At 39.7% G+C, this 18,723-nt stretch overlaps 1 protein-coding gene and 1 pseudogene across 1 annotated transcript; both read right to left on the bottom strand.

The window, feature by feature from the left end:
• Nucleotides 1-48: 48 nt before the first annotated feature.
• On the bottom strand, nucleotides 49-11,756 carry LOC105477940 (D-aminoacyl-tRNA deacylase 2). The gene is made up of 3 exons (XM_011734817.2): nucleotides 11,574-11,756; nucleotides 7,274-7,343; nucleotides 49-2,482 (listed from the first exon to the last, which is right to left on the bottom strand). Exons 1-3 carry the CDS (start codon nucleotides 11,682-11,684, stop codon nucleotides 2,157-2,159), a joined length of 507 nt encoding a protein of 168 aa, XP_011733119.1. The 5' UTR covers nucleotides 11,685-11,756; the 3' UTR covers nucleotides 49-2,156.
• Nucleotides 11,757-17,094: 5,338 nt separating this feature from the next.
• LOC105477939 (large ribosomal subunit protein uL6 pseudogene) lies at nucleotides 17,095-17,668 on the bottom strand (annotated as a pseudogene).
• Between the last annotated feature and the right edge of the window lie 1,055 nt (nucleotides 17,669-18,723).

Genomic DNA, 18,723 nt, shown 5'->3' with positions numbered 1-18,723 from the left:
TTTGAAAGACGTACATACCTCTTTGGAGAAACTATGAGACAATTGGAGTTTGCCAGTTTATGAATAGTTTATTACATTTCAATAAGTGTATCATGAATCAATAAAGCAAAAGTGAAGGACAATGAGCTCATTACCAAGCCACTTATTGATTCTTAGTTCCAAAATAGAATAGTACAGGAAGGGTATAGAGAAAATAGGATTTTTTCATGATAAAATTTTAAGCATCTTAGGAACACAGACCTAAAGAAACTATAAGACACATTTTCAGCAGCTATTTAGGATGTTTGTTTACCTTTTTTTTTGTCAATTAGAATTAGTTATTTGGTTTTTACTCTAAAAAAAAAAAAGCCTTTTCAACTCAAGTCAGAGGAGTTTGCCAAAACTGAATACTACCTCTTACTGACTTAATTATTCTTTCAATTTCTTGTATATCTTCCTTTCTTGCCTTTGAAAAGTTTACCTTACTAGCTGTCTATCTTACATCACTGTCCTAGCTCAGACTGCCCTAACAAAATACCATCGGACTGGGTGGCTTAAACAACAGAAATTTATTTCCTCACAGTTCTGGGGGTTAGAAGTTCAAGCTCAAGGTGTCCGCATGGTCTGTTTCTGGTGACTACTTTCTTTCTGGCTTATAGACAGTCACCTTCCCGCTGTGTCCTCAGGCGGGGGTGTTGTGGGATGGAATAGTTGGAGGAGCCCCATCTCCAGATACCATCGCACTGATAAGGGCTTCAACATATAAATTTTGGGGATGGGAACAAACATCTAGTTCAAAACATTCACTAACAGAAAAATTGACACTGGCTCCATATCATCAAGCAGATAATATGGAAATGAACAAGTCAATTTGTTTTCAAACTATTCTTATGGGAAGTTTCCCCTTTTCTCCCTTTTATAGCAATCTAATTCAATGGGAAAGGAACTTCTTAAACAATTTATGAACTAACACTAATTTCATGAACTAGTTCTTTAAAAAGCAAAGACAAAAAGTGAGACACATGGTTCTGGTAAAAACTGAGAAATAGACCATTAACCCACTTACATAGTATGTTTAATAAAAACAACTTTTAAACCCTTATACTTTGTTCTTATATCAAGTAAAGATTCTTAAAGTAATGTAAAACATTTGGATGTCCCTGGAAAGTAATATAGCACACAATAACACCTTTATATTACATATATATATGTTAGAGACTGGGTCTTGCTATTCTGCCCAGGCTGGTCTCAAACTCCTGGGCTCAAGTGATCCTCCCACCTTGGCCTCCCAAAGTGCTGGGATGATAGGCATGAGCCACCACACTTGGCCTTATATTACATTTTCATGCATATTAAAAGAAATGGTGACTTACATATGGGAATACAGAAAACTGAAATAGTAAACAAAATTAACAAAGTAATAATTGGGTTGTGCTGCAGTTTACCTAATATTAATACAAATAGTTATTTTTATTACATATTATACAAATTTGATGGTATAAGAAATGTGTTTTTCTTGTTTGCGTGACTCTCTTCACAGCAAAATACTCAAGATGTACATAATTTTTTAAAAACAATTAAGAGGCCGGGCATGGTGGCTCACACCTGTAGTCCCAGCACTTTGGGAGGCCAAGGTGGGCGGATCACGAGGTCAGGAGATCAAGACCATCTGGCCAACACGGTGAAACCCCATCTCTACTAAAAATACAAAAAAATTATCTGGGCATGGTGGTATGCGCCTGTAATCCCAGCTACTTGGGAGGCTGAGGCAGGAGAATCGCTTGAACCCGGGAGGCGGAGGTTGCAGTGAGCCAAGATTGCGCCACTGCACTCCAGCCTGGCAACAGAGTGAGACTCCGTCTCAAAACAAAAACAAAAACAAAAACAAAAAAAAATTAAGAACATTTCCTTAATGACTATGAAGTGAATAGACAGCGTATTTCAAATTTTCAAGTAGAAGGGTAGAGGAATGTAGGACCAAAAGTGACTGAGATCCAGAGTTTAGGTGACTTGGCAAAGTCATCCAATTAGCAGGTGCAGAGTTACATATGAAACTCAAGATTTTCTTGTCTAAAAATGCTGAAGATTAGTACATTCAAGATGAAGGGAAAGAAAATCTAATTATACTTTAGATCATTTCATACCAGAAAACAGCTATAGAAACTAGTTTTTCATTTTCAAAACTCAATTAAGTGTGTGAATGGTCCGTTGGTGTCCAGCTTTAACACCTGCCTGTTCCCGTAAGTGCCATGTTCCACTACAACCCCAGCTTCAGCACACTTGCTATTAGCAGCTACTTCTTTTTCACATAGCGTCACAAATTGAGAGTAAAGTTCCAACCCTTCTTCTTTTCCAGAGTTAGAGTGATATTGCATGTTTCTTCCTTTTAGTCTTCCTCCAAGGGTAGCTTGAGGGATAATAAGAATGTTGCCGGGTAGATCCAATATAGAGACATGCTTGCCATTTTCTGTCTCACTTAATTTCACATTTAACAGTGTATTAACTGGGTGAGGAAGAAAGGCAAAACATTTTAAAGTGAAAAACAAACATGAAGAAAACCATCAAGTTTTTAGTCAGCAAATCTCATGTTTAAAATTCAGTTTGTCAGCTCATGCCTCTAACCCAAAGTCTCTATTTAGATTTAAAATACTGCTTCACTAAGCTAAATAATCTAAGCATGAAAAATAAAGCAATTTTCATGCAGAAAATGGTATGATATTTTAAATCTGAATTGGCAGTTAAGATCACCTAACAGTAAGTTCATCCAGAAAGGTCTAAAGAATTAACTGTACACTAGAACCTCAAATATTGTTCCCCTGGGGGAATACATGAGAAGATTTTACTTTCATGTTCCTTTTATTTAGTAAGTAAATCCCACTGGAAAAGTACAAGGGTAACTCCTTAAACCAAATTCTGCTTGCTTGCTTGCTTGATTTATTTATTTAGAGACAGAGTTTCACTCTGTTGCCCAGGCTTGAGTGCAATGGCGCGATCTCAGCTCACTGCAACCTCCGCCTCCTGGGTTCAAGTGATTCTCCTGCCTCAGCATCCCGAGTAGCTGGGACTACAGGCGTGTGCCACCACGCCTGGCTAATTTTTTGTATTTTTAGTAGAGACGGGGTTTCACTGTACTAGCCAGGCTGGTCTCGATCTCCTGACCTCATGATCCACCCACCTCGGCCTCCCAAAGTGTTGGGATTACAGGCGTGAGTCAACGCACCCAGCTAAATTTTTCTTTATAATGGAATATCAAATAAAAATTTTAGTGCAGTTATTATTTTAAACTTAGTTGCCAAGAGTTCTAAGTGGAGACAAAGGTTCCTGTTTCAATCCCATTATAAACCAGCCAATTTTGTTGTTTAATAACCTTAAAGGCAATATTAACATGGACTAATTATTTTATAAATATAACTCATGAGAGAAGGGTAAAGGTGAAAGCAAGAATCATCAGAAATTCATTGTTATAACTGAAAAAGTAAATAAAAACATATAAAGCTACTGGCATTATCTTCATATACATATAAGAAAACATGTGATATTATTTGCATAGCATTCATGAGATTTCTTATAGCTAATAAGAAGTGTTGAAACCACAATAAGTATCCATATATAGCTAAAAGTCTAAACTTAGAAAGCCTTTATACCTCAACATTAACCATTTTTGAAACAATAAGCAAAGGAAGTGTCTAATATAAATAGACCTAGGGTCTCCCTACCTCTATAAAGGTGTACCTGACTTCTGTTTGCAAAGCATAGTCCTGAGAGGGCAAATGGGAGAAGGAACTATATAAACTTCAAGACACCCGTCCTCAAATTAGGCTTTAAAAGGTATGCTTTCTGTTGGGGTAGTTAACGGTTTTAATTATTAGAGGGTCTGTAGTAAATATTCATATTGTTACCCCTCTCTACAAATCATGGAATTAATCTGGTAAAAACCTGCCAAGGTGAACACCCAAATGAATTTCTAAGCTAGGCATTAAGCATCATCAATTTTCACTTAACATTTATTTTTACTTACCTCTAGTTTTCTCTATCACAAATAGGACTTTGCTGTTTAGCCAGCAGTCTTTACTGACTGCTTGTAAGGAAACTTTCCAGAGCACTTCATTCCACTCAAAATTACTATCTAGCTATCTAGGCCTCAGGCTAGTGACAGAGTAAATAGGCAATTTTGGAATAACAGGCCTGAGAGATAATGCTACAATTTATTATATTTCCATGTACCTCCCTCTACTGGCTATAACTGAGATTTCAGTTAATGCTGTTGGTATACATATATCAGTATGTAGATAAATACAATGTAGAACCAGTAAGTAGAATTAAAACGAGACAATGAATTAATGGCATGTTGGAAACTGAAATATCCTAAAATAGGTTATCAATCAAGTATCTCTAATGATGTATATGGGATATTAAGCTTTGACAGGTTTCTGGCCCTCAGTCCAATTATATTGAAGGTGAATGGAGGAAGATTCTATACATCTCTATGTTAGCTATGCTATTTCAGATTTTGTGGATATAACTGGTTATTATATTCTCAAGGGATATATGCTTTGATTGGAAATATCTGAATCTATATCATAAATATGAGGTGAGGCTTCAGAGAATTCCATCACATTGACTTACTTAGCCTACTGGAATACAGTGAAGTACAAGCTAATACTATTAATAATAGATGGACTTACTTTGCTTACAACTCAAACGAGTAGAATGTGATTCTTAGAGTCATATATTTCTTTACTGAAAATCATGATATAAAAAATCATGTGTTAGTGTTAGACTATCCGCTACAAGAGTTAGGGTGGACCTCCTTGGTGTTTTAAATTCACTACAATCTTATGCATGTATTTAAAGTGAACTCACAAAGACAGATAAGGAAGCGCACAGGATTTAATCACTATAAAACAACATGCAGTTTGGATGTAGTAGGCATATTTCATACTATTATGATGAAGAACCATTTGAGACTCCATAAGACAACTTTACGAAGTCAATCTTAAGTCAGAATGACAAAAACTTTCTTTCCTGTTTTTGAAGGTTTCTATTTTTTTATGGACCAAAAAAGATTTAATCCAAAGCAAAATATTAATTTAGGAAAGTGGACAGACTGTCTAACACTCCAGCATTAGGATCTGACAAATTATTCTCTATAATAGGAGTCCTCATTACATTATGTTCTGTTCTTTTTTTTTTTTTTTGAGATGGAGTCTTGCTCTGTCACCCAGGCTGGAGGGCAGTGGTGTGATCTCGGCTCACTGCAACCTCCGCCTCCTGGGTTCACACCATTCTCCTACCTCAGCCTTCCGAGTAGCTGGGACTACAGGCGCCCACCACCACGCCCCGCTAATTTTTTTGTATTTTTAGTAGAGGCAGGGTTTCACCATGTTAGCCAGGATGGTCTTGATCTCCTGACCTCGTGATATGCCTGCCTTGGCCTCCCAAAGTGCTGGGATTACAGGAGTGAGCCACAGCGCCCGGCCTCTCTCTTTTTTTTTTTTTCCTTCTTCAGACCAGAACATTCTGTTCTTAACCCTTCAGAGGTTCCTTATTATCTTCTGGATTCAAATTTCAAACTATTGCAGTTACTGGCTTTCCATTCTCACCTAGCATAGTCTCTTAAGTCTGGTTTTCATCTTTTGACAAAGTTGTCAGACATGTTTGATATGTTACTAAAAAATTCCCACTAGGAATTTTAGCTTTTTGTCCAAGCTCTTCCTCATTGGCCTATTTGCCCTTGAAGCTCTTCTAGGTTAACTTCTGTAAGCTTCAACTGCCCATTTGTATAATTAATATTTATTAATCCAACTAATGGATGCTGTCCTTTACTAATGAAGAGAATACAACCTGTTCCCAACCTTAAGGATAGCTTCTTTTCTTTCAAGTTTGTATGTATGCTTGTTTGTGGATATAATCCTTATATCCAAATAGTGTCCTGAAAGGGTATATGATTTGATTTGGTATATCTGAACCTATGTAATTATCACATGAAATACTATAGCCATGTGAGATAGTGTATATATACATATCACTATACAGTGCTATAGCCTATCCAGGAAACCAGAAAGCTGCAGGTAGATAAATTAGTGTTCAGAGATCCCTGAACATTGACTCTATTTTCCACGTCCTTGGAGGAAGTGTGGCTGTGATGACACTGAATTTGGCTCAAGACCCAGGAGAACCTTATATCTATACTTATTTCCACAAAAAAGGGCATACAGGGCTAATGTAAATTCTTCCATAATAATGATATAAACTTGAGTTGTCCAGGTTTGATGAGACCCACATCTTGTATATACAGCGTCATCTACTGCCTCTGTTAGGGGCTCTGGGGGATAAAGGAAACTATATTAAGAAATGCAGCATCTGTTTCTCCCTGTGTGACCACCCTACTTCCAAGAATTTTCTGTATCCTTGGCTGAAGTGCATTGTGTATATGTGTTTTTATGTACACTCTTCTACATCAATCTGTAAGTCACCTGAAATGCTGCAGATGTTTTAAAAGAATTTCACCATACTTGCTTACTTTAAACTTTGAAACAGGCAAATAGCTAAGGCCAATAACACTAGATAGAATTAAGTAATTAATAACATCAGCACAGTTTAAGATTGTGCATCTTAGGATGGGCAGGGATTGGTTAATGGATACAAAATTACAGCTAGATAGGAGGAATGAGTTCTGGTGTTCTGCAGCACTGTAGGATGAATATGGCTAACTATAATTTATTATATACTGTCAAAAGTCTAGAAGAAAGGATTTTAAATGTTCACAACACAAATAACAAATGTTTGAGATAATGCATATCTGGTTTGTTATACATTGTATACAGTATTAAAATATCACTTTGTATCCCATGAATATGTAAAATTATTATTTTAAAAATAAAAGGGAAGGAAAAAGATTGTGCTTCTTGTCCCTTCTGGTTCATTTGTCTATTACTGTTCTTTCTCACTATCTTTTTTTTTTTTTTTTTTGAGACAGGGTCTCACTCTGTTGCCCAGGCTGGAGTGCAGGGGCACCATCTTAGCTTACTGCAGCCTCGACCTCCTGGCCTCAAGCAATCTTCCAGCCTCAGCCTCCTAAGTAGCTAGGACCATAGGCACAAGTCACCATGCCCAGCTACTTTTGTTTATTTTCTGTAGAGAAGAGGTCTTACTATGTTGCCCAGGCCAGCTTCTAACTCCTGGGTTCAAGTAATCCACCTGCCTTGGCCTCCCAACGTGTTGGGAATTACAAATGTGAGCACCACGCTTGGCCTCTCACTCTTAAAAAAAAGAAACAAAGTCAAACACATACCCATTTTGGGAAGAATTTCTTTATCAGCTCCCTTGAAAAAGCACACGTAGATCACCAATCCTCTTTGGACCTATGAGAAATCACCACAGTAAACTCAGATTACAACAATATCTATAAAGATACAGGGCTAAAAAAGATACAGGGCTAAATGGGTACAGTTTCACAACTATTAATATTATAGACATAGAGGTTAAAAGCACAGAAAATGAACTTTACAAAAGATTTCTCATGTGAGAAAACAAAATATTTTTCAAGTTTCAATCATTGGTTGTTATTTCTTTCAAAAATTAAGTTTAAGGCAGGGCGCGGTAGCTCATGCCTGTAATCCCAGCACTTTGGGAGGCCAAGGTGGGCGGATCACGAGGTCAGGAGATCAAGACCATCCTGGCTAACACGGTGAAACCTCGTCTCTACTAAAAATACAAAAAACTAGCCGGGCGAGGTGGCAGGCGCCTGTAGTCCCAGCTACTCGGGAGGCTGAGGCAGGAGAATGGCGTGAACCCAGGAGGCGGAGCTTGCAGTGAGCCGAGATCGCGCCACTGCACTCCAGCCTGGGCGAGAGAGAGAGATTCCATCTCGAAAAAAAAAAAAAAAGAATTAAGTTTAAAATATAGCGAAGAGCAGTGAAGACAAGTTATACCTTCAAACATTTATTTCTAATCAAAATCATTAAAACAATCAAGCAGCCTTTTCCCAAGTAAGGGTGACAGACTTAGAAACATTTCATTTGCTGGGCCCCATTTATTCAATGCCAAGTGAATTTACATTATACCAGATACAGCTGATGGATAAACAACATGTGACTGATATCTTTTGACATCATCTCTCTTTATTTCCCCTAATCCATTTACTTACAGATAATGAAAATAATGGTCTGATTCTATTTCTATAAACTCCAGGAAACTGTCCAATTATTTTTATTTGTTGTTAATGCTTTAAATAAACATGATAGGGACCTGAAAATTGCATTTGTGATAATAAGTTCTACATTAAAAGGTTGGTTGTTATCAGGAATATAGGCTTATTTATTTTACATAATGACTTGGATATTTCTTAGATCTTGTAGGACAGAGACTATACAGAAAAGAGACATTTGAATAGTGACTTTGATTCTGCTTCTGAGTGAATCATTAGATTTTTTGATTCTGTAAATTAACCTTGACTCCAGGAGCTATTAGGAAGATTAAATGAGTTAATATTTATAAAGTACTTAAAAACAGTGCCTGGTTCACAGTAAGTGCTATATTAGTGTTTATTAAATGAGTATGTAAAAATAAATTTAAGGGCAGAGGCACAGTTTATTTCACATTTTAACTTCCAAAGCACTTTACAGGCTGTTTTGTACATGACAGGGATTCAATTTATCTGTTGATTGCATTAACATTCAACTATATGTTCCAGGCTCTATGTGTTATCCAAAGAATTTTCTAGATACATGTAAATGCAGCTCTGCACTCACACTTGATTTACCTGGAAAAGAAGTGAGTCTTAAAAAGTGCAATTGTGCTACTGAAACAATAGGCAAGGGCCTCCAATGCATACCCTTAAGAAGCTGGCAAGTTATTATAGGTATTTGCACTATTGTCACAGGCCTCTCCACTACTATTGTTTTCATCATGAATCAAAATCTTAAGGATATTTATATTTGGACACATGCAATGTCAGAATTAAATACCTAATTATTTGCACAATGATAACTGTTCTTTCCACTAACATTATCTCCTCATTAAGGTCTTTGCCTTTCATTTATTCCATAATAGATCTTAAGTTGTGACTTCTCTTCAAGTCAAAATCACTTTCCATATAACTTCTTTGGTATAAAACATTTCAAATATATAGAAAAATACAGATGATTCTCACTGTAGCTTTAAATAGTTCACTTACCAGGAACAAAAACATTAGTCTGTGACAGCAAAGTTCTAAATGAATGAAACTAACAACAAGCAAAGAAAGTAACCTTCAAATCTTGACAATTAAAATGCTGTTTCTAAAAAAACCAGAACTTTTAATAATAGAACAGTAGAGAACACATAAGAAGAATTTACATTTTCTCACCATCTAAATTACTTGTCAGCTCTTTAATTTAGTTATGTGTGTAGGAGCGAAAGGGAAAGCCTTTAAAATAGTTTTTAAGTTTATAAACACTGATAGTTTGGATGCCAGCAATAAAATATATGTGATTTTGCATAAGAAGATGTAGCCTGAAAAATATAAAAAAGATAAATATGCATGGAAGGAAACTAAATGACTGATAGTTTGTTATTTATAGTGTCTGGAGGCAACTATAAAAATGGATAATTCAGCCGGGCGCGGTGGCTCACACCTGTAATCCCAGCACTTTGGGAGGCCTAGGCGGGCGGATCACGAGGTCAGGAGTTTGAGACCATCCTGGCTAGGATGGTGAAACCCCGTCTGTACTGAAAATACAAAAAATTAGCCGGGCGTGGTGGCGGGCGCCTGTGGTCCCAGGTGCTCAGGAGGCTGAGGCAGGAGAATGGCGTGAACCCGGGAGGCAGAGCTTGCAGTGAGCTGAGATCGCGCCACTGCACTCCAGCCTGGGCGACAGAGCAAGCCTCCGTCTCAAAAAAAAAAAAAAAAAAAAGAAAGGATAATTATTTTATTTATTATTTATTTTTGAAAGGAGGTCTCACTCTGTGGCTCAGGCTGGAGTGCAGTGGCAGGATCTCCCCTCACTGCAACCTCTGCCTCCCGGATTCAAGAGATTCTCCTGCCTCAGCCTCCTGAGTAGCTGGGATTACAGGTGCCCGCCACCTAGCCTGGCTAATTTTTGTATTTTCAGTAGAGATGGGATTTCACCATGTTGGCCAGGCTGGTCTCAATCTCCTGACCTCAAGTGATCCGCCAGCCTCGGCCTCCCAAAGTGCTGGGATTATTGCGCCCAGCCAGTTAATTCTTTAGATAGGATGGCAAAATACAATAATAAAATTTCAAATAAGGATATCAAGACCTCACAAAAAATCATGACAAAAAGAAGAAATAAGAAAAGTGAATTTCTGGGAGAGAGATAAGAATACAGAGATTTCTGTGCTTATATTTCCAAATTAGCACAGGGCAACAGATTCTGATTTTAGAATAATCACCCACATATCAAATAGTTCACTGGTACTATTTAAAATAATAAGTAGGCCGGGCGCGGTGGCTCAGGCCTGTAATCCCAGCACTTTGGGAGGCTGAGGCAAATGGATCACCTGAGGTCAGTTCTAGACAAGCCTGGCCAAAATGGCGAAACCCCGTCTCTACTAAAAATACAAAAATCAGCCGGGCGTGGTACCTTGCTCCTGTTGTCCCAGCTACTCGGGAGGCTGAGGAAGGAAAATTGCTTGAACCTGGGAGGCGCAGGTTGCAGTGAGCAGAGATCGTGCCACTGCACTCCAGCCTGGGCGACAGATCAAGACTTCATCTCAAAAAATAAATAAATAAATAAAAAATATATAAAATAACTAACACTGTTTTAATTAATGCTAGATCTGGGACCGAATTCAGCAGAAAAGATGAGCGAATGAGATTTTGCTACACTGAAGTTTCTGAGTGTCTACAAAAGTCTTAATTACGAACTAATTTTTTTCTTACATTTCAACGTACTTCAAAACTACGTCAGAGGCCTTAAAGAAAATTTTATTTGTTTTTGTATGCAGTGGGGGCAGGCTGTCTTAAAAAGGAAAGTATGTATGAAAGTAGAAGGAACTCATAGTGACATAAATGTTTTAAATTCTTTGGAGAAATGTGTTTGATAACAATGCAACATTGTTATAAAAGTAGTGGTCTTTGTTTTCTCAGTTGGAAATAGGTCAAAATTTTTAAAAGGCTTCTTGAAAAACAGTTGTTTCTTAGGAAATCTCATGTCTTTGCTAAGACCAAGTCAACATAAGGGGGAATTCAACGCGATCTGAGGCGTAAGTTAAAGCAGATCATGAACTCTTGCAGCAAACCTGACCTACAAGCTTGCCCTCGACCAGCATAGGCCACGAGCTACAAGGGGTCTGAGACAGTAAGGCCCGAAGTCCACCGAACTCAGTTTCAAATCCCCGTGGTCCCCGCAAAAAGGGAGACGCGCTCTTCCGCTCGGGGGCTACAACTGGCGCTGGGGAACGGTGATGCAGGACCGAAAAGACAAGCGCAGCCAGGCAGGCCACTGCGGCCAGCGTCAAGCTGACCGGGTATCCCCGCGGCCGGACCGCCGGTCTCAGAGAGAGTCACAGAGCAGACGGGTCACCGAGATAACGCGGAAAAAACCGCCCCGCATGCCGGAGGATAACGAGAGCTGCCGGGCTGACGTTACCTCTACCCACTGGGCCGCGGCGTCCCCTTCGGCTGGGCGAATTTGCAGCCGGGCGTGCAGGCACTGCTGCAGGAGCGCCCGGGCCTGAAGCATCCGGCTAGTCTCAGCCATGGCTTAGGCCCGCGCCGCGGCCGGACGCTTACTGGGCCGCGCGTCGCAGGCCCCTTCCTCGACGCGCAGGCGGCGCAGACGGGGCGGGGCACGACGAAGGGACTGCCCCGATCGCCCAGTGGCCCCGCCCTTCTAGGGGCGGGGGCTCGGCCCGACTCTCGGATGTCCCGGATGTGCGATCTTGGAGGGCGGCGTAGCGCTAAGCTGCTCCGCAGCTCCTGCCCAACTTGCAAAAGGCGCTCAGTGTATACTTTTATTAAACGACTGAAAAGACTCGTTAGATCTCTTTCCTACAAACCTTTTAAGAAACATTTTTCACCTCAGAAAGCTTAGATTCCAACTGTTGAAAAATTTTAAATCTGCTTGATTTAAATTCATGTTATGCCCATATGAAAGTGAGTAAACAAATAATTGAATCAAAGAGCAAGCGGAGATGGAACTAAAAGCTATATATACATCCTTCACAATTTTCCTTATTCCAATCAATAAAACAATGCTGCCTCCTCTATCGGGAATGCTATAAATCATTCTGATTCCACAGTTGTGAAAAGGTATTGGTATGCTATATGAATACACATTCTTTAGGAGATACCCTTGTTAAAAATGTTCTTATCCAAGAAAGTGTGATTGTTAATAACTTAGCCCGCTACTAATACAAAAATGAAACAGTTTATTCTGATGCATATGATGTAAATTCTGTGATGCGTTTTCTGGAAGTACATATGAGAATGTAAATAAAACTAAACAAGGGCTTGATTTTCTTTCCCATGTAACGTATTCCTTAAACATGCATCAGATTAGCATTTATTTTTCTATGGGCTTGGATGGTCTAGATGAGGAATAATAGTGTTACCCTGATTGCATTACCCAGGTCATTGATTTGGGCCAGTTGACACAATGTGCCTATACATTCGGATCTGTTGTTTAAAAAGATGACATCACTGACAGTGTTGCTATCCATACAAAGTAGTGTGACTGAAGAAAATAATCCATGTATAATCAACAGTCCTTTGTACACAAAATCGAAGCTGCTTGTTTGCTGGTTATCTTGCAGCCAGGTTTACGCTTTTAGTAAAAACAGAAAGCAAAATGTCACATGATCTCTGATTGCTGCATTGCAAGGATTCCAACATTTGTTGACATTTGTCTGCAAAGCACAGACAAGTTGAATTGCTTCACGTTTGCACCTTTATGTCATTATAACTACTGAGTCTCTTTTCTCTCCGTCTCTCAGATTCAGATTTTACAGGCCTGAAAGAAACTTTGACATACAGACCATTAACTACGTCCCAGAATAAGAGAAGACTTTGGTGTCCGTTTGTATGTGGTTGCAGGAAATAGGGAGGTCTATTGAAAATAGGGTATATGGTTCACAGAGATCTTTCTACAGTGAGGGTGTCTTTAACAAATTGGGAAACCCTTCCTATGAGTAGAATAGATGGAGTATGGATGGTAATGATTAGCTTCTAAAAAATCACTAATTACTTTAAACCTTCCTATTGAGTGAGGATCTCGTGGACATTGCTGTAGGTTCAGTAATAGGCTGTGACTCATTTATTTTTTACTTCTATTTGCAGAAGGTAATAGAGAGTAGCCACCAAAGACAGCATTTTCTTTCTGTATGTTATTTTTTGAACACTTAGTTTCATTCTACAAATAATTTAAGAAGGAAGGACATGCATGCAATAAAATAGTAAAATGTGAATTAAAGCATTAAGAATAAAGAAATTAGAATTATGTCAGTAAGCCACAATGGGGGAAATTGAAAACAGGTAAGGCAGTGGTTCTCGCCTGGAGTGCTGAGATGATATAGTATGCAGCAAAGTTTTCACAAATATATAACTTCAATTTTTGTTATAAAACAATTATGTTCATTCTATGTACATATGAGGTGCTGTAGTTTGTACAATTTGTTTCAAGTTGGAACTAAAGGCAAAGCATAGCTTTAAGTTGGCTTTACAAGAAGATGGTGGTTCACTGGAATGTAAGAGAGCTCTGCCTTGTGATTGTATGAGAAATCATTGAGCAGAGATAATTCTCAAACACCTACAATACTGAAAGTGTACCATATGGATAGGGAATTAATTGTGGATGGGTTCTAGGTCCTCTGAGATGGTATAATAACTAATTTAGTGTTATTTTAACTTCTTTAATTCATTCAAGTTGGCTGCCCCAAATTCTGGCATTCAAAGTATTTCACAAACATGAAAAGTTTGAGAACAATTTCTAAAAGATTCCTTAGAGTTGATGCTAAGCTTCCTGATTGTAAATAGGAGAGGATAGGGAAGGGCAGTATAATCTATTTCATAGTTCTAGGGATAAGCAGAGCTTTTCCTCAGATTTAGCTCTAAGTTGAGCCTCTTACCTGAGACTTTATATAGGATATGTTAATAAATACAAGTGCAGGCGGAGTGCAGTGGCTGATGCCTGTAATCCCAGCACTTTGGGAGGCTGAGGCAGGCGGATCACGAGGTCAGGAGATTGAGACCATCCTGGCTAACATGGTGAAACTGTTTTTAGTCTCTACTAAAAAATACAAAAACATTAGCCAGGTGTGGTGGCCGGTGCCTATAGTCCCAGCTACTCAGGAGGCTGAGGCAGGAGAATGGTGTGAACCTAGGAGGTGGAGCTTGCAGTGAGCCGAGATCACGCCATTACACTCCAGCCTGGATGACAGAGCGAAACTCCGTCTAAAAAACTAAAAACTAAAAAATACAAGTGCAACTGGAAGAGGTAGGTATTTTATCTTAGGGAAGACTGGATCTAGCCTTCTAGTTTAAAGCCCAGAGATTTTTTTTTTTTTTTTTCATTGCTTAGGGAGATAACCAGGTTCTGAGAAATTGGTTAACATTAACTAAAATGCACATTAGATTGGGGTAGAACCAGAATACTGATTTAGTCATTTATAATAAGAAATATTGCCATGACATGGAGTGGAAATTCTCACACAGGGCATGATCAGCATGTTCCCCCTGTGGGTAAGCACAGGAAGCTAGATCATATTCAGAAGTCTCTTTATTAATTAACTATGAGAAATACTCAAAATCGGTATGACCAGCATATTATTTTTATGTAGAGAGAGTAACACAGAAATCAGGATGTTGCTTGGTAAATGAGAACTCAGAACAAAGAGGGTGAGAAAAGTTTTTTGTGGAAGACACCTAACTATGACCCCAAGTACTAAGCACAGGAGATAGTGAGAAATATGCTAAACTATGTCCCTACAGCAAGATGTAGTATCAGATTTTCTAGGGCAATTTCTTTAATTGTTCCTTGATAAAATCAGAATCCCTTGATATAACCCCAAAATAAAAGCAAGTCTTCAGATGTAATATGGTCTAAATATGCTAATGTGGCAGTCCTACTCTACTAGAGATTAATGCATGAACTTTGTGTACTTCACTTAATCCTAATCAATTTTCTCAACTGGGTTTTTGAGAAGTGTTGAACAATGGGATCATTCAAGGTTTAGTCCATGGCAAGGGCTTGTGGAGTAGGGTGTTTTATATTATTGACCAAGACATTGTGATTTAGAGATCAAAAGAGCAAACGGGGAGGTTACACTGTATTTTGAAAAGGGAAAGGCCAAATTAGGATGTGCATTTGGATGAATAGCTATGCTGGTTATATATGAAGGTGGATTTAAGGATTTCTGAAAAAGCAGTTTTGTCTACTATAACATATAAATGAAAAAATTAGTTTCCTAAAGTTCTATGCAGTGACAGATATAATTTTGGCTTGGAAAAAATGTCAAAGCTGTTGTCTTGACAGAAAACAGATGGCACACTTTCAAAAGGTGAAGAGAGGCTGAGCATGGTGGTGGCTCATGCCTGTAATCCCAGCACTTTGGGAGGCTGAAGCTGGAGAATTACTTCAGCCCAAGAGTTTGACACTAGCCTGGGCAAGATGGTGGGACCCCCGTCTCTATTGAAAAAAGAAAGAAAGTCGGGCACGGTGGCTCACACCTGTAATCCTAGCACTTTGGGAGGCCGAGGTGGGTGGATCACTTGAGCTCAGCAGTTCGAGATCAGCCTGGCCAACATGGTGAAACCCCATCTCTACTAAAATACAAAAAGTAGCCGGGCGTGGTGGTTTGTGCCTATAATCCCAGCTACTGGGAAAGCTGAGGTGGGACAATCGCCTGAACCCGGGAGGCGAGGGTTGCATGAGCTGAGATCGAACCACTGCACTTCAGCCTGGGTGACACAGCAAGACTCCATCCAAAAAAGAAAAGAAAAGAGAGAGAAAGAGGAAGGAAGGAAGGGAGGAAGGAAGGAAGGAAGGGAGGAAGGAAGGAAGGAAGAAAGGAAAGAAGGAAGGAAGGGGAAAGAGAGAGAAAGGAAGGAAGGAGAGAAAGAAAGAAAGAAAGAAAAAAAGCAAGGAAGCAAGACAAAGTGGTGAGAGTGAGAGAGTTGAATGATGGTTGAATGAAGGGATCATTAACCAGGTATGTGAAAGGTTAAGGAAAACCATCAGGGGATAGTGAAGGACCCAGGGTTAGCAACAACAGGAAGCAGTTACCATTCTGAAGGGTAAGAGGAAGGAATAGTTTTCTTCAAGAACCAGCAAGAACCGTGAGTCACACTTGACAGGATCTGTGACCTTCCATAGAGAAATGCAGCCTCTGCCAAACTGCAGCCTGTTTTCCCTTTTCTCCTACCTTCAATTGTCTGCCATTTCTCTCATTGGCCACACCCAGCTGGAAGTTAGAGTAAGCGTTGATTCAGTACAGAAAGAACAGCCTCCTGGTACACAGAATAGGTTACAGAAGGATGGAGAGTGGATCTGAAAGGACACACGGAGAAGATCCAGGGCAGCAACTACTTCCAGCTTCTATGGACAGAGAGAAATATCAATACTTACCTTCTACAGGATAATTTAGTGGCAACATATACCCCTCATCTGTATACCCAGTTTTCTAATTACAAGGGGTTATTTTATGAAACAATTACATTTTGGGTGATAGCTGTAAAGAATAATTACATTATTTTGTTTTGTTTTGTTTTTCAGAAAAAGTCCCAAATCAATAGGTATTTTATTACATAATGAAAATATCACAAATAAGGCCAGGTGTGGTGGCTCACCCCTGCAATCCCAGCACATTGGAAGGCTGAGGAAGGAGGATTGCTTGAGTCCAGGAGTTTGAGACAAGCCTGGGCAACATAGCAAAACCCTGTCTCTACAAAAAATACCAAAAAATCAGCCAGGCATGTTGGTGCACGCCTGTGGTCCTAGCTACTTGGGAGACTGAGGTGGAAGGATTGCTTGAGCCCAGGAGGTTGAGGCTGCAGTGAGCTGTGATTGTTCCACTGCACTCCAGGCTGGGCAGACTGTCTAAAAAAAAAAAATCACAAATAGGTTTTAGGATTCATCTGGCATCTTGTTTCAGAAGCTGGACAACTCTTAGATCTTATTCGTCAGCCTGCTGAACTGTTCCTTTTTCGGAGACATAGATGCCATCCAAAAAATTTCTGATGTCTTTGATTTTAACTGTTGTGTCTTGCTGAATCAAAGCAACTGAATTTGAAATAAGCTCAATGTCATTTCCTTCAAGGATTAATTCATCTTTCTGGGCTTGAGATACTGAAAAAACATTTATCCTCATTCGAACCCTGTGGATGTATTTTTTACCCAAGAAATTGTGGGTTTCAACAAGAGACCTGTTCTCCCAGAATATGATGTTGATGAGGAAGTGAGCTTACAGAGACTTCATCTTGTAATGGAAGCCCACAGTAGCACTCTTGATCATGTTCTGTACATGACTACAAATAGTGTGCATGGCAGCCAGTTCCTTTCTCTTTCCCCACCAGTTGTCAACTTGGAGCCTCTTCCTTTTCTTTCCAAGGAGACTGAGTTATACATTGGTGTGATTGAAGTCCCTCTGCAGGGTTCTTCTGGGGCCCTTCAAAGTGACTGTGTTTCTTCAGAGTGATATCAACATTTTCTGGAATGTTGACAGTCTGATTGCTGAGAATGGTCTTCATTCTGACAGTACATGCTGCAGAGAGAGAATGTCTCGTCATCACATTCTTGTAGCCCATAAGGGAGCTGTGTATTCAAGAACAATTATTTTAGCTTAAGAATATGGGACAATTATCTATTGAGGTGAACAGATAATGCTAATGAAACTACATTTGTAAAAGTGAGGCCAGGCATGGTGGCTCACACCTGTAATCCCAGCACTTTGGGAGGCTTAGGTGGGTGATCACTTGAAGCTAGAAGTTCGAGACCAGCTGGCCAACATGGTGAAACCCCGTCTCTACTAAAAATACAAAAGTTAGCTGTGTATGATAGCATGTGCCTGTAATCCCAGCTACTCAGGAGGCTGAAGTAGGAGAATTGCTTGAACCTGGGGGTGGAGGCTGCCGTGAGCTGAAATTGCACCACTGCACTCCAGCCTGGGTGACAAAGCAAGACTCAGTCTCAAAAAAAAAAAGAAAAAAAAAAAGTGAAATTAAGCTTCTGTCTGTTGTCACATCACACAAAAATCTTAGAGAATATTTAGGATAATCTGATTGGGCCTGTGCAAATTTCACTTTAGGGGTGTCCAGTACAATCACCGAAAGACAGTCAGTCTTCCACTAGGGCATCTGAAACTGAGGTGTGAAAGGCCCATGTGAATTCTGACTTCAAGACACTTGCCACATGCATTAAGACTCTGAGGGAAGGCCAAGCGAGGTGGCTCGTGCTTGTAATCCCAGCACTTTGGGAGGCCAAGTCAGGTGAACCATATGAACCCAGGAATTCAAGACCAGCCTCGGCAACATGGTGAAACACCATCTCTACAAAAAATGCAAAAATTAACCAGGGATAGTGGCTCACACCTGTAATCCCAGCACTTTGAGAGGCCAAGGTGGGCAGATCACTTGAGCTCAGAAGTTTGAGACCAGCCTGGGTCACACAGCAAAACCCTGTCTCTACTAAAAATACAACAATTTGCTGGATGTGGTGGCGCATGCCTGTAGTCCCAGCTACTCAGGAGGCTGAGATGAGAGAATCTCTTGAGCCTGGGAGGCGAAGGGTGCAGGGAGCTGAAATG

The sequence above is a fragment of the Macaca nemestrina genome, chromosome 7, assembly GCF_043159975.1.
Source record: "Macaca nemestrina isolate mMacNem1 chromosome 7, mMacNem.hap1, whole genome shotgun sequence".
Taxonomy (NCBI): domain Eukaryota; kingdom Metazoa; phylum Chordata; class Mammalia; order Primates; family Cercopithecidae; genus Macaca; species Macaca nemestrina.
This window is presented reverse-complemented; position numbering and strand designations above follow the sequence as displayed.